The 16251-nt window shown below is 38.7% G+C and overlaps 1 protein-coding gene across 1 annotated transcript in view; it reads left to right on the forward strand.

The window, feature by feature from the left end:
• The window catches only part of MRPS9 (mitochondrial ribosomal protein S9), a 51473-nt gene that overhangs the window by 13513 nt on the left and 21709 nt on the right, over window positions 1-16251 (forward strand). The window contains exons 3-5 of the mRNA XM_067563589.1: window positions 6063-6125; window positions 6207-6237; window positions 10041-10120. Of these exons, the coding sequence (XP_067419690.1) occupies window positions 6063-6125; window positions 6207-6237; window positions 10041-10120 (174 nt within the window). The remainder of the gene's footprint in view (window positions 1-6062; window positions 6126-6206; window positions 6238-10040; window positions 10121-16251) is intronic.

Below are 16251 nucleotides of genomic sequence, written 5' to 3' on the forward strand. Positions count from 1 at the left end.
ATTTTGTGATTTACCTTTAACTTATAGACATAGTAAACGCTGTGCCTTCATTTCAAACTGTCAGATCACTGATATTCTAGTTTAAAGCCAAAAATCTAAGTAAGATTAATACAAGAAAAGCACCTTAAACCCTATGATCTATTTATATCCTAGTATTTTTATTCTTCCTTTTATGGACTTACTTACCCAGATATCTGAGCTCCGTACAAAGCTACTGTCTTTCAGTGGAGTTAGTAAAATAAAAAATATAGCGCAGCTCTTGTATTTGATCTATAGATACATGTTAAGCATCTTTTGGTGAGTAGGGCATAGATCTTAATTGATAATTGACATGCAGACTGACTTATGTTTAAATGTAAAACAAATGTTTTAAGGAAACTAGTTTCACTTGCAAATGTCTTTGTACAAGGGCATTAGAAGAGTTGTTCCCCACAAAGAATTTTGTGGCCTAAAGCATATTGATTAAATGAGAAGCCCCCTGCCCACAATAATATGCTATTTGTGTGTCACATAAGTTCTCTGATGGGTAAGCATTAAGACATTTTTAGTACTATAATTGTGTAAAATGTATGTTGGAGTTAGATTGGTTTTTAAAAACAACCCAGCACTTTTGACTTTTAAAGGATATTCAGATTTTACCTAAAGAAACTCTTAAAAACTCTGAGTGCTATTCTGTGTAAAATGCTAGTCCCAAGGGAGTCAAATCATGCATTTCTTACCTATGCAAAATCCCCAGACAAGTCCATTTAGACTGGTGACTTCAGTTGTTTTATTTTTTTCCCCCTCCTTTTCTAATATAAAAAATTAAGCTATTTAATATTTTGAGAAGTTGTTACTATGCAAATAAAAATAGTTGTTTCTCATAAGATGCTATATAAGCATTTTCCCATATGTGGTACCAGTTTTTTGGACATGATGTTGATTTTAAAAGGTGCTTGCACCAGTAGAATTACTTTTATAAAATATGTTAACATTTTTATTAGCAGAAAATAACAATAATACCATAGTTGAGGTTACAACCATTGATTCCTTGTAACTTGACTTTTTCTACATGCATCTCTTTAGCTTCTGATAAGAGTTTGTTGTCCTCAAATTATTGTAATTATTCTGGGGTTTAGCAGAAATTTTTGAGGAAAAGTTAAGTGATTTGATTTAACCACTGGGATATTTTTTATTTTTGTTTTTTGAAAGGGCTGGTAACTTTAAAATTTAGCTCTTAATTTATTTAGCACTTCAAACTTCCATGGCACATAACTCCCATTTAAAAAAAAAAAAACTTGTGCAGAAGTTCTTTTTAAAAAGATACTGGAAACAACCACCATTATTAGCATTCTTTAGTATTATTAGCATTCTATTATCATTAGTCATTGCTCACTCAGTGAGAGCAATCATTTCATTAAATATTTTAGCCCGAAGAATACAGTATTGAAAATTTTTTTGTGAGCTGGAGTGGGGATTGGAGTCTGGTACAAGAACTGGAGATTTCCCAGCGCAACAGGGTTGACAAGGAGAGTGGGAATCAGGCTGAGTAGCTTGGAGAGCAGAGGAAGCTGGTTCAGTAGCATCACCTAGGAAGCCAGAGACCCTACTGAAAAGTTTCAAATTTTATGCCCCGAAGTATAGTCTTAGAGCTGAACTGGTGTAGTACTCAGTGCTTAAAGCTTTATGTATGTAAAAATGGAGTGAAAGTGGAATTGTGTCTGATTTTTTCAATGTTCTAGGAACCTTTTGTGCCAACTAGGTTGTGGCAAAGGAGCCATAAGGAAGACTTCCTCAGAAAATACCCCCATTGCCGGAGGCTTCTCCACTAGCTCTTAGGCACTGGAGGCATTCCAGAGTAGGCCATGGGTGTAATGGAAGCGAGATGTGGGTGAATCAGAGAAAGCAGAAGGAAGCATGGCCAGAGTGGACCTGCACTGTAAAAAAGCTCCATAGGGCCATTGAAGCAGAACAGTTTAAGGGCTCCCTATCCTATGCTGGGGAGCTACACTGGCCCTACAGATCCTGAATACAGCAGACACAAACTGCCTCCCCCCTCTCCCTTTGCTGACTTACGAGTCTGACCTAATATTTTTTTGCCAATCCAGTTTGAATTAAGGCATGGTTTTTTAAATGCCTGAAGATACAATTAAATGTGCATCAGATGGCAATAAACTGGCCCATCTGAGGTTAAAATTGAGGCCAGATTTTCTCTGGCCTTTTGAAAATGAAGGGACAAGAATCTTTGGATTGCAAATGGAGGGAAAATGTGGTTTAGACCCAGACAACAGAAGAAGGATAATACTGGAAATGGGGGTGCAGAATAGCTGCTAAATGTTATGCTATTTTTAATGAGCTAATCTGCATATTTGCAGGTAATTGGTTTGGGGGACCACCAAACATCTATCGGATATGATGGGAACAAGTTTCAGTCCCTATTAAACTGGGGTGGATTCATCTACTGGTGAAAAGCACTGAAACCCACTAGCAATGTTTAAAGGCATCTAGTACCTCAAGTGGTAACTTAAAAGTGGGTTCCATATATGAGTATGCTGAAGGAACATGAGGGTTATCAACTCAGTTTAAGAAATGCCAGAATTAAATGCAACCTTAATTTTGCTACCTTGAATATATGCATTAAGATTTATTCTTTAATTATATAATCACATTATATTTTTCCCACATGGGCAATCAGAAGAGTTTGAACCCACAACTCTCAGATCCACAAGAGAGACCACTTCAATTTGAGCTAAAAGAGTAACTTATAGCAAAAGAAGGCTGTTATCCTGTATATGGAGCTCTCTCTAGAATCCCTTGGGCAATAGGTTACACAACTATTTGTGAAACAGAAGTGAGATGTTGGGTATAAGGATTCTTGAGGTGCAGTTATTCTAAAAAGCAATGTGTTTGAGGGGTATGACATTTCAGTCTGTCATATTAGAGAGCTGTGTTCTATTCTAAGGGACAATTATAAGGCCTGTTCCAAAGGAAAATTATAATTGTGAAATATTTACCTGCTCTCTAAAGAAGTTGGGTAGTGGGAGTATATAGCTATCAGATATCTTAACATATATGTAACTAGACTCTGATATTATCCTCAAGAAGCTATTGTCAACCTTGTTCATTCTGAGCTCCATCTTCCATTGGATTTCTCTTCCCATCCAGTCAATTCCCTCCCATTTAGCAATGAGGGAAGGATAGAGTGGTAATGACTCCCAGACACGTATTCATGACCCTCAACTTGAGAACCTGTGTCCTAAAGGAATACTTTGCAATTGGGTCTGGAAAAGTCTGTATGGAACCTTCATGTGTCAGTGCTCTCTCTCTACCCCGACTCTTTCAACCTTAGTTATGGAATACCTTAGAGTTCATTGATTTACTTTTATATTTTCAGGGATATACAGAATATAATTGTCTTCTAGATCTTGGTCTAATTCCTGAGGAATTCTTGCACTGAAATCCAATGTTGCAAATTTGAAGGAAATCCATATTAAGTTAATGAAGCTTCTCTTGAACTATGCTAATGTGCTCCAGTTTTGGTTTTCACAGAGATTTGTTATTCATGGCAGTCTAGAGGCTGATCCACTCTCTGTTTTTGGTACTAATAAATATGAGTTAGAGCTGGAGCTGTTCAGAACATTTTCCCCAAAATATGCTGTTTCATCAAAGCTGAAACATTTGTAAAGATGTTTCCGTGAAGCTTTCAGAGAGAGAGGGAGAGATTCTGTAGCTGGATGGTTAGGATACTGGCATGGGATGTGGAAGACTCAGGTTTGGGTCACGGTTTTGCCTAATTTGGCGTGAACTGGAATGAAAAATTCTGCTCTGAATCAGGCAGAGTAGGGGCTTGAACCTTGGGTGTCTCATATCCCAGGCCAGTACCCTACTACTGGGGTATAGAAATAGACACACCTTCCTCCAACATAATTCCATTTTCATGAAAATATGCAACATGCATTGGTTTTGTTCCACATTAGAAGGAAGACAAATTTCAAAACCTCTGAAGTTGCAGTGAAACAATGTCATGCTCACCTTGAGTTTTCAGTGTCATAGACAGTAAATAGTTACTGTTTGAATCAAATCCTTGAGAGCTAAAATAGAGGATACTGTTTAAGTACACACACTGTCAGTCTCAGTAGCCCATAATGTATTATTCCTTTAGTGTGTTATTATATAATGTGTTTGTTTAACATCATTTGGGTCACAGCAGATTTCTCTATTGTCATCATAATTAATCCCCATTTGTTCATAAATGGGTGTTCACCTACCCTCTGTGTGCACAAAATGCCCATTGACTAACAAATGGGAATTCAGCAGTCACTAAGAGAAACAAAATTACCATTTCATAAAATCAACTTAATCCTTTTGTTTGCTTCAGAATTCTCAAAATTTCTGTTTGGAATGCCAGTAGGGGATTAATGAAAGTAATAGGTTAGGCCTTTTTACACTCCATGCATATTAAGTAGTTCGAAGCACTGACAAACCAATCCATGTCCATGGAAAACATCAGCAAGTAATAGCCTTAAGGTAACTTAACCAACAAAGAGGCATAATTCTTGAGAGAAGATTTTAACTAGACTTCTTGTAATTTTATTTTTCTTCACTGTACACTAAAAATGCAAGCAAGTCCACTGCAGTATTTTGTTCTGTTATTAGTGCTAATGTACAGTATGTAACAAATTACAGGTAATACAAAGATTGTATCTCTTTCTAAATTCAGTAGGCTCATGTTGTTAATTTCATGTCATGGCTGAAATAGACCATATTTAGAACCACATTTACCAAAACATAGTTGTTGTTTTTTTTAATTTGGAAAAATTGGGTCTCTGAGCTAATATATTATTTTTGCTTCATTAATCAATATTTTTTTTTCAACCGTTCTGGGGGAAAAAAAGGTGCCTTAGTAATAAATTGCTGAATAGAAATTACATTCAGTTGGATTTTATATTACTGCAAGCTACTTTGTCTTACAATGGTGCCAGAAATGGTTCATAGTCTTCAATCTGCTTGCTAGAGTAAATGATGTTATTTGTTAACAGTGGACACATACCACATTAAAATATTGGTTGAGTGGATGAAGACTAAGTATGATGTACTGCATATAGCAATAATCTTAATCAAATAGTCTTAATAATAAGCCATGAATGGTTTGCAAAAATGCACATTCCAATTGTTTCCTGAATTGTAAGTGTCTTATTGACAGACATTTAAATATCTTTAAAAGGAGACTTCATTGTTAAAGGTTTAGTAATTGGAATAGAGTTTTTCACTTCCAGGTTGCTGGTTCAAATTGAGTTTAGATTGCAGTGACCACCAGTTGTTCCCATGTGATAGTTGCTCAGGAACCTGTGTATGTAAACTTCCACCACCACAAACATCACTCTTGACAGTCCTGAAGAAACACTGGATCTAGGTGGCATGGAGATTTTCAGTGGTGTGCAACCCTTAGTTATTTCTTATGCGGATTTGCACTTAGTAGCGAAACTGGGGAAGCATGTGCTGCCTTTGTCCATTTTGTCTCTATTCGTTGAATAAATAAATAACTCATTCTCAAAGGCTATCAAACTGTCGCCTGCCAGAAACACTAATATTTGCAGGAAGAAAATTAAGAAAACGATAATCTTGATAAATGAAATGTGAAATCCATTATAAGTTACAGCATTAGGTATTTTTAAGGCGAGGAAATGAGTGAAAATCGCTCTTTAAAAATCAGTGTTTAGATTAAATAGAATGGAGGTTGCATATATACTACTTGAAACTTGCAACTGAGTAGTTCTTGTAATAAATTGTCTGTTTGACTTTAAAGTAAAGAGAACAGTTCACTCATTCCAGACATACTAGATTACAAACCTCAGAATGAGATTCTTCTTCTTTCATTCTCTCTCTAAAGAATCCTGAGAAATTTACGGTTACTTTTATTCTCAGCACAGCATATATGTATATGCTATTTTTTTGTTGTTGATTTGTCTGTTTGTGCTGTCTAGGGTTTTTTAGCATGGTCATAGTAAAAGCATAAGGAATTTGATTATTGTGTTGCTGTTACAGAACAAATATGTATCTGATCTTTGTGTATCTGTTTACAGAAAGCTATTGCCTACCTCTTTCCCTCTGGCTTATTTGAGAAAAGGGCCAGGCCTTTAATGAAGGTAAGAATAATATTCAATGCATTTTTTGAGTATTTTTAGTATGGCATACTAACTTTTTTTGTTTTCGTTGGTTTTCTACAGCATCCCTCTGAAACTTTTCCAAAACAAAGAGGTAAGCATGCATGTATTCTTTCCAGTCTTTAGCAAAGCTTTTATGTTGAGCCTGTATGTTGCTTTAAAATTCCTGAAACCCATTTAGATTTCCTTTATTAATGTTCTTTAGAGCTGCAAATGAGGCACCTGAGTAATAAAAACACAAATGTTATATGAAATTTTACTGATCTGAGGTCCTGCACGGGTGACAAAAAGTACTGCTAGACTTAGAGTGTGTCTGCCCTGCAGTTAGAAAGCCGCAGCTGGCCCAGGCCAGCTGAATCAGGCTCACCGGCTCGGGCTGCAGGGCTGTTTAATTGCAGTGTGGATGTTGCAATTCAGGGTGCAGTGCAAGCTCTGGGACCCTCCCACCTCACAGTGTCCTAGAGTCCACGTTCCAGTCCATCCCCGGATGTCTACACTGCAGTTAAATAGCCTCATAGCATGAGCCCAAATCAGAGGTCAAGGGTTTTTAATTGCAGTGTAGACATGCCCCAAGGGACCAGTGACCTTTTTTAAGAAAAGATGTCTTGTGAACCACCATTGCTAGCAAGAAATGTTTTCTGCCATTTCTAATAATATAGGGTCTGATCCAGAGCCACTGAAGTCAATGGGAGTCCTTCAGTGGCTTTGGATCAACCCATAAAGCATTATTTTTTTATTAGTCCTTGATATAAAATATAATTTTAAAAACAAAACTCTTTCTGTTAAACTCAGCTTATGAAAGATAGCATATTGGCAGCTTTGGAAACTGAAGTGACTTCTTTATCTAAAGAATGGGCACAGAATATGCAGTGACCATTCATGATCCCTCATTATCTGCCGTTAACCTTGATCTGGCAGGATCAACTCTGCAGTTTCCATGTGCGTGCAGTCTTTGATCTCATTTCTGGTAGTGGTTTTTGTGTGCCGGACTTCTGTTCAATGGAAACTATTTAGATTACCAAATTCATTCGATATGGAACAGTAAACGAACATTTCAATAACTTTTGGCTGCTACTGTCTTGAGCTTGAATTGAACTAGTAACCTGTGTGTGAAAGGCTCTGCGTCCACAGAGCCTCTGAGTCCCCAAAGAACACAATTCTGATCCTCAGTAATATCTTATTTTCTTGCTCATATGAATTCTCATATATTAGCAGTTGCTATCTTGAGAACCTTTAAAGGTAGAGACCAACTATTTATATCATTTGAAATTTTGGAACATCAGCTTTCAAATGGTGTAAAACATTAATTTCTAGCTTCAGTCAATTGTGAAATATAAGCTAAAATCGTTGGAATTGAAGAGGCAAGATGATAAAAATAAATACGTAATTCTAAAGTCTCTTGGTTATCTCCTGTTGTCAGCACTAGACTACTAGTACATATGCTTTCAGGACCTATGAGCTCTTTCAGACACTGATCTTATTTAAGTGATTGAGGGGTGAATTTGTATTTATAGCCAAAAATAGCCTTGTCAGAAATGATCACCATTTTTCAAGGAAGTATTGTTCAGTTCTCTAAAAGTTACATCTTTAACACTTTGAAGTGCAAAAATACAAATTTGTATGGTCCTTGAGCAGGAATCACTGAGCAGCTGTACGATTACCAGCTAATATAGTATCGGGTAGCAACATGAACATCTCACCACATTTTTTTTTCAATTTCATAGTTTTACAGACTGAAATACACAAACGCTATAATAAATTTAGTGAATAATGGCATCTTTTAGTAAAAATTGAGTCAAACTAACTTTCACATTAACTGTATTTTAAAAGAAATTGATCATGGTGAAAACATAAGCCAGTCCATAAAGCAGTTGCTTTATGTGATGTCTCAATTTGGCACAGTTTTTGCCAGGGTTCCTTCTGTCTTTGCCAGCTTAGTTCTTTTCTTACCACCAGTGGCTGTGCCATTTTTCTACTTTAACTTGTCTTTGTAATGCATATTGTGCTTATCAGGTCTGTCAGGACTTGTTTTCATCTGCCTCTGATCTTCTGCAGACTGTTCCTTCTTCATTGGTGATGAGATGTTTGGGATTTATTAACTTTTTCAGTTCATTTAAAAAAGCAACTTCAGTTTCATATTCCTGCTGCTCTTTCTATGTGCATGGTAGTGGTGGGGAACAAAAAGAAAAAACTGTTTTCATTTATAAGATAGGATTTATTAGTGCAGGCCAACATTAAGCAAGCTTCTACTCACCTCAGTTTTATCTGCAACTCTCCAATTTAACCTCTTTTGAGTATACACTGGGTGTGCCAGATTACTTGGAAGTTTTGTAATGTATGCAAATGTCTACAAGAATCTGGATTTGGCTTTACTAAACTAATCTAACACATTATCTAAACCAGCCTATAGCTTTGATCTCCAGGTTTAAATACTTCAAATATATCAACTCACTAAGTCACGTACTCCTACTGAAAAATATTTGACAAAATATGATTGATAAATATTGTCAGTGCTTGAAATGGATACTGTGGGTGAAATCTTGGCTCCACTGAAATCAGTGACAGTTTTTCCACTCTAGAAAGATTTCACCCCTATATAGGCCTATTAGATTTTAATTTCTACTATTGAACAAGCAGAATAATACAAATATATTAAATGCATTTTACTAAATACTTTTTCTAAAGCTGCCTACAGTTCAGCACTTATGCACTTATGCATTATCTTCTGTAAAGTTAGCATGGTGTTGTGTTACTTAAGAAGACCCTTGAATCAGAAAAAGACTGATTTTCACTGCTGCGCAAAATTATGGGTTTTAAGCATTGTTTTTCAGTTTTTTTCTAGTTAAATTTTCAAAGTTGCAGGTAATTATGGGGAGAGTCAGACAATTATTTAATGAAAGTAGATATTTAGATTAAAAAAGTTAAAGCTTTATAATGATTAAAATACAAATTGTTAACATTACATGTCAAAATATACAAAGTAAATATTTTAAATAAAACTCTAGTGAGTTCTCAAGCTGCATTTTTCTTACTTTTGCCTAGCTATACATTTCTGATAAAGAAAATATTTTTTTGGTTTGTGAAATTGACATTTACCCATAAAAACCTAATCCTTCCAAGCCTAACTATACCATTTTCTCTGCCCAGCAATGGCATTGGTAATTGCTTCAGATTCAATTTGTAGCAGGTAAAATGACAGAGAAGTTTAATTTTAAAATAAAGGAATTTTTTATGAGATGAAAATATCCTTAAATTATATATCTGTTCTTAATTTTTATATTGCTAGAGTGTCACATAAATAAGTGTTTTGGCTACTATGATTAGACAGATGAAATTGTTTTAACTCTTTTGCCTAAAAATACCTGTATTCTGCGCACTGTTGTGTTATGTCTCAACCACATTTTGGAAATATTATCAGGGCAGTGTCATAAGGTTTACTCAATGGCTGCCCATATAGTAGTATTTCTGTTTCTAAAATACTTTATTTTCTGGAGCTGTCAATCTGGCCCCTTTCATAATCATGGTATAGCTTATACTTGACTTTTAGTGTGCATTTCTGTCTAGTCTAAATTTGGCACCTCTTTCTGTATTGCTATTACATAGATTGTTTGAGATTTTATTTAAAATGTACAACAGGGCTTCCATTATGTAATGAAAGATTTAGAATGTTATATTAAAAATCTGGTTGTATTAGCAGTTATTATTAGCAGAGATCAGTTATAATAAGGTATGTTAAAATATTAGCTTTCCAGATAGGTTGAATTCCCATGGAATGTCTTTATTCTCTGATATTTAAAAAGGTAATCAGTGTTATAAAAGAAATTAAAACTGCAATTAAATACCATTATTTAGTTGGTGTATAATATTGCCTTTTTGTCTAATCTTGCTTTTCACTAGCAATCCAGTGGGGAGAAGATGGCCGTCCATTTAACTTTCTCTTTTATACTGGCAAGCAGTCATTTTACTCATTAATGCATGTAAGTACATTATAGTCTATGATAAATAATGTTAACTCTAAACCAAGTAAAACATTACCTCAGAACTATGTTTCAGAGGCTTCTGAATTTACCTAGTGATTTCATAATGGACCATCATAATGCCACTGAAGTGAAACAGTGTATTTTGTTAAAGTAATAATATTTATTTTTTCATTTTGAGGGAACTTGTTACCTAATTTAAAAGTGAATGGTTTGTTTGCCTTTTTTGTTGTTTGGTTTTGATTATGAATTAAGTTTGAATATTTTGAACATTTTTCATTTTATAATGTAGTTTGAGTTAGTATTAGTAGCACTGATGAATGGCTATCCAACAAACATGATCAGATTTAGGATTATTCATTGTCGTATTTAAAATACATGTTTTTCGTCTTAAAGGGAAGAATTGCAGAAATTGTTACATGTGCTGACATTTAATGTGAGGGATATTTATATTAAGTGGCTCAATAGATTTATATTTTTAAAAATGTTTAAAGATTGTTTTTTCATGTAAACTTAATTAGTAAACTTAGGTTAGTATGGTTGCAAGACTATAGAATCTCTGTCCATTTACTTTTGCCATAAAAGCTACGTCTGATAGAACACTACTGGTCCCGACTTCTTTATTGTGTGTTATAACTATGCCCATTGATAGCACATAAATTCTTTGACTCCTTAGAAGAGCTTTGTAGAGAGATGTGTAGTATTTAATGCATTGTTATAAAAGACAATAAAGACCCATTTTGTAATCAGGTAGTTTCAATTTGATGCTCCTATCAGATTCTGTTTTCCTCATTATGCACTCTTGAAAAAGTTATAACATTTATTGGACTTTCCCCAAAAATCAAATTTCAAGCTACCAAATTCATTGCATAGCTCTTCTGTATTTTTGAGAATTATCTGGTGTTTATTTGTGCTCTACAAACCCAAAGAACAAAATCCCAGTTGTCAGGTACATTTATTTCTTGGAAAAAACCCTTTTTTCGTTTTTTTTGTTGACCTTGGGCAAATGAGCTTCTTGCCCAGGCAGAAATGAAATGAATGATAAATGTAGAGTGTGTCTTTGCTGAGTAATGGAGCTGCAGCATAGGCTTTCCACAGAGGTTTTCTCCTGCACAGCCTGAGGCAGCCCGAGGACCCCTGCTGTTCATTTAAATAGGTATGTCAAATCTGCCTCGAAACGCCGCTGGTTTGATCTGTGGTAATATTTGTGAAGGTTCCATATGGACTTGAGCCCCCTGCAGTGCTAAGAAATAATGTACAACGCTTCATGGTGCAGACGCAAATTTTCTCTGAAAAGGGATGCAATGCTGCGTTTTAGCTGTCGGAGAGGATGATGGAGCTGACGCGCTAGGCCTGTCAACTTGTTACACGGATGGGTTGCACGCAGCGAGGCTGTGGAAAATCTGTGCCTTTTAACTTTTCTACTTAATCACGGTTGTAGCATTGCCTTTAGACTGTATGCTACATTAATTCTCTTCCTGCCTTCTGCCTTTCATCCCAAGTTTCACGGAAAAAAGTAAAGCATGCAGGTCTTGTAGAGGAGCCTTATCAAACAGCTGTCATCTGACAAGCCATTTGCATTTGTTTTGGCTGAAACAGAGCAACCCAAGGGCAAGATGTTTTTGTTGCATTCCATCATAATGAAGAAATTACAAATTTTACAAGGAGCACAATTTTATTTTTAGCTCTTCCTAGCCTTTTAAAAAAAGGTATGTAAGATTGCCTAAGAAATAGTCTTACAAAGGATAGTATGTGTCCTGTTACCATACCACTTGATTAAATCTTCTTCAAATGAAATCTGCTTGACAAACAAATTTCATTACTATAGGATATTTTAAAGTACTTGAGTGTGCTTGGGGCATTTCTAAATGTCTCCATTAAATAGAATTATATAAAGCAGAATTAATTAAATAGGATTTAACATCCTTTTAGTTAAGCAGCTGCAAAAAAGGTGAAATCTGTATACAATGCTTAACATTGTTTTAATCTCTCATCAGGCTAAATGTGTTATATAAGAATTATAGATTGATTTCTTTTAAACTACCAAAACTGTAATTCATACGGCTAGGAAAAAGAAAAGATTGCATGATGCAGTCTTCACATGAATGACAATACTTTGTATGGATTTTTAAAAAAAATAATTGCTACATAAAGAGTGATAAATAGGATAAAGAAATGATTATTTGGCCTAAATGTGTATGTCAGTCACAACTGCATATACTGGCAAGGATCTCAGATTTTATTAATTGCAGTTGAGACAGTCAGTCACAGCGGTGCCATTTGTTTAGGTAACGCTAATCAAAAATGTTAGACATCTATTAAAAATAGTGAATACATATATTCACCATACATCTTATAAGATCCAGTTTATATGTGAATGTATGACTAGAATATTAAGTAAGACTTCTGTAAAACTTGAATATCCTTTATATTCACATTGCACTCTTTGTTCTGCTTGTTGAATATAGTTTAGTCTTGGGGATGGAGCAGTTCATTCACTTCTTGATGCAGAAGGGATTTGTTGCATGTAACTCTAACAAAGAATTTAACCCCTTCACATGTGTTGTGGCTATTCATCACATTCAAAATGTTGCACTTTGAATACTGCATGGAAAATTTTATTGTTAGCAAGTGATATAGTTGGGTTTTGAAATACGATGAACAAGACAAAGTGGCCTATTTCATACACTTTTTGCTGGACAAATTTTGTAGTTTATGCAGTCCTGATTATTATTCCTTTCCAGAAATCTTAGTAAATGCAAACATCATTGTGGCCTTATGCTATCTTTATCAAAATTGTATTCTAAGAAAATCATTTACATCCCAGGGCATTCCAAGTATATTGAATGTTTGCTTCAAAAAACTAAAAATAATATATCAAAGTCAAAAAATGTTCACATTCAGGGTAGCTGAATGACCAACAGAATTTAATGCATGGGTCCTCCAGGCCTTTTAAGCAAAATTAAAAAAAGCTAGATCAGAAATGTATAAAGATGTTTTTCATAAGCTGCTCTGTTCTTTGACGATACAGATCACTGATTCCTGTCCTCCATTTATTTTGTAATAAGAATAAATCCTTCTTTAAAGAATGAATCCTAGTACAGATTAAGGATTTGATCCTTCCATTAGATATGGGAGCATTTATGTCCGCCTAGTGTCTTGTAAAATCAGCTGATTTATTTGTGTAATGGCTAAGTTTACGAGACACACAGATGTGTACATTCATGAGTTTGACTGTTGCATTTTGAAGTGATTAATAAAATCTTCTGAAAAAGTGAGTGTCTCTACAGTAATTTCCTATAATTTTGGGGAAATGAAGGTTTGTTTGATGTAATTGTTTGGTATTACATATGATTATTTTGAAAATTAGCATTTAACATCATGGTTGCATCTCACCTTCTTAATCCTGAATCTTGCAAAGCTTTTTGCATGTGCTTACCTTTATGCATGAGCTGTCCCACTGAAGTAGTGGAACTACTGTACTCCGGTCCATAAAGTTTTGACCTAAATTTCTTCCCATGAGAGAATGAAAGTTGGAAGCAAAACCGAAAGGTATTGGCACCTTTATTTAATGAAAAGACCTTTCTACCCTAAGATGTACTCTGATTGTAGGAGAAGTACCTTTCTTCTTTGAGTGATTGCTCATGTCCATTCCATTATAGGTGAGTGCACGCCACTGTGCATGGTTCCCGGAACCTTTTTCACCTTAGCAGATCCTGTAGGGCCAGCTCTGGTGCCTCCTGGAGTCCCGCACACATGCCGTGGTATATGTAGCACTGCCAGCCCTACGCCCCCTCAGTTCCTTCTTTCCGCCCGTGATGGTTGCTGGAACTAGCCTTGCTCTCTGCAAGTTCTATTCACCTTTGATCTGTTGTTATTCTAAGTAGTTTTAAGTAGTTGTTAAGTGTAGTTAGATAAGTAAGTCCCTCCAGGGACTTAGAGCGGCCATGCTATGCCCCGTTCGCCGGGATTTAAGCCATGTGCTTCCTGCAGGAAAGCCTGCCTGCTCAGCAACCCCCACAATCGGTGCCTTAAGTGCTTGGGTGGGGGAAGAGCACAGAAAGAATAAGTGCAAGATCTGCAGGACTTTTAAACCACAGACTCAGAAGAACCGAGAGATCCAGTTAAAAGCCCTGCTCATGGAGGCAGCGGTCCGCCTGGCGTCTGAGCCGTCCCGCTCCACCTCGGCGGAGAGTGCACCGCCGGCACCGGCCTTACCTCAGTACCAAGCAACATGCCTGGTGCCGAAGAAAAAGAAACAGCGCGCGGAGCGAGGACACTCCCCTGCGCCATCGGTATGGGCAGGGTCGAGTGCGGAGATGCACCGAACTCAGCCCGTCGAGTTTTCTCCGGTGCCTGCACCTCCGTGCAGGGAGCCTTCCCTGAATCCTGGGAGTGGGAGAGTGCCTCTGTCGACACCGGAGGCTTTTCGGGCAGCAAGAGCCTTGTTGGCCTTGCCTACGCCACCTTCCCCGCCCTCCTCCCCCCCCCCTGCCGAGGGAGAAGGGGCCGATGTCCCAGGACAAACCCGTGTTGGGTCCCCCCAAGGATGGTGGAGATCCCCAGTATGGGGAAGAAGATCTCCCGCCGGATGGCCACCGGGGGTAGAGCGAAGACGCTTCCCCAGCAGTCAATCCAGGTCGGCGGCGTAGAGCCGGCCTGCTTCGACTCAGGATGAGGAGTCTCCCTCTTGGCACCGACGTCAGTCCCCAACACCGGAGGCAGCGCAAGCCAAGAGGCAGCACCAGTCGAGGTCTGCCAGGTGGCGCTCGGAGAGCTCCCGTTCTAGATCCCTGGCACCGAGGAGTTCGCCCGCACCGAGGCAGCACAGAACCCGGTTGCCATCGGAGGACCCAGCACAGCAGAGTCCCCAATGCGGAACCCGGTCGCTGCAGTCCGGCTCGGCACCGCGGAGTTCTGAGTGGCGCCAGTCTTAGTCACCAAAGGGTAAGCAGCACCGCAAGTTGTCAGTATCAAGACAATGCTCTGGTACCTCGAGCTCTTCGGAACGCACCTCCGCTTGCTGGCACTGCTCACGGCAATGGAGGCGGTCCTCATCGTCCCCAGGTCAGAGGCATCAAGAGGACGGGACTGAGGACATGCACAGCACCGCCGGTCTGGTGGCTCAGGGTTCCCCGGAGGGGGCAGTCGTCGGGAGAGCCAACGCCCCCACAAGGCACCATAGCCGGTGGCGCAGTCAGCCCCAGGGTCAATGGCCACAACAATGGCCTTCTTGGGCCCCATGAGGCATCTAGATGGGACCAGGGCAACAATCCATCCTGTCATCGGAGATTCAGTCCGTGCCTCCGGCACAGGAGAAGGCCCATAAACACCACTCCTTGGACGAGGAGTCGGACCCCATGAAGGGCCCCTCTACAGGTGCATCCCTTTGTCAGGTGGGGGAGCACCTGCAGGACACGCCTCGGCAGTCCTCTTTCTCCTCACCAGACGAGGCAGTTTCCCGGGACCACATGGTGCCACTGGAGGATTTCAGGGTGCACCAGGAGTTGCTCAGGAGGGTGGCCTCTAAATTGGAGCTGGAGATGAAGGAGTTAGAGGGGGCTGATGATACCCTCTTCAACGTGCTGGCGGCGGCTGCCCCAGTGAGAGTGGCCTTCCCAGTCCCATGATAGGGTCCTCAGAATTGTAAAGGCATTGTGGCAAACCTCTTCCTCGGTCGCCCCTACGTCAAGGGTGGCCGAGAAAAAGTATTATGTCCCAGCCGAAGGGTTTGAGTATTTGTTCACTCACCCGGCCCCGGGAACCCTGGTGGTTAGATGCAGCCAACCAGCGGGACAGGCAAGGTCAGCCAGGTTCCACTTCCAAAAACAAAGACAGCAAAAAGCTGGATTTGTTTGGGAGAAAGATTTATTCCATGGCAAGCCTGCAGTTCAGGGTTGCCAACCACCAGGCCCTCCTGGGCAGATATAATTTTAACTTGTGGGACTCCCTCAAGCAGTTTGCTGTGGCCCTGCCCCAGGACCAGGCTGCAGACTTTACCACCATCCTGGATGAAGGAATCACGGTGGCTAGGGCAGCGCTACAGATGTCCAGTGATGCTGCTGACTCGGCGGGTAGGGCCATAGCCTCTGCCATTTCCATGAGAAGTTGCTCATGGGTGCAATCCTCGG

The sequence above is a fragment of the Emydura macquarii genome, unplaced genomic scaffold, assembly GCF_026122565.2.
Source record: "Emydura macquarii macquarii isolate MOO-44397 ecotype Brisbane River unplaced genomic scaffold, CSIRO-AGI_Emac_v2 contig_2531, whole genome shotgun sequence".
Classification (NCBI taxonomy): domain Eukaryota; kingdom Metazoa; phylum Chordata; order Testudines; family Chelidae; genus Emydura; species Emydura macquarii.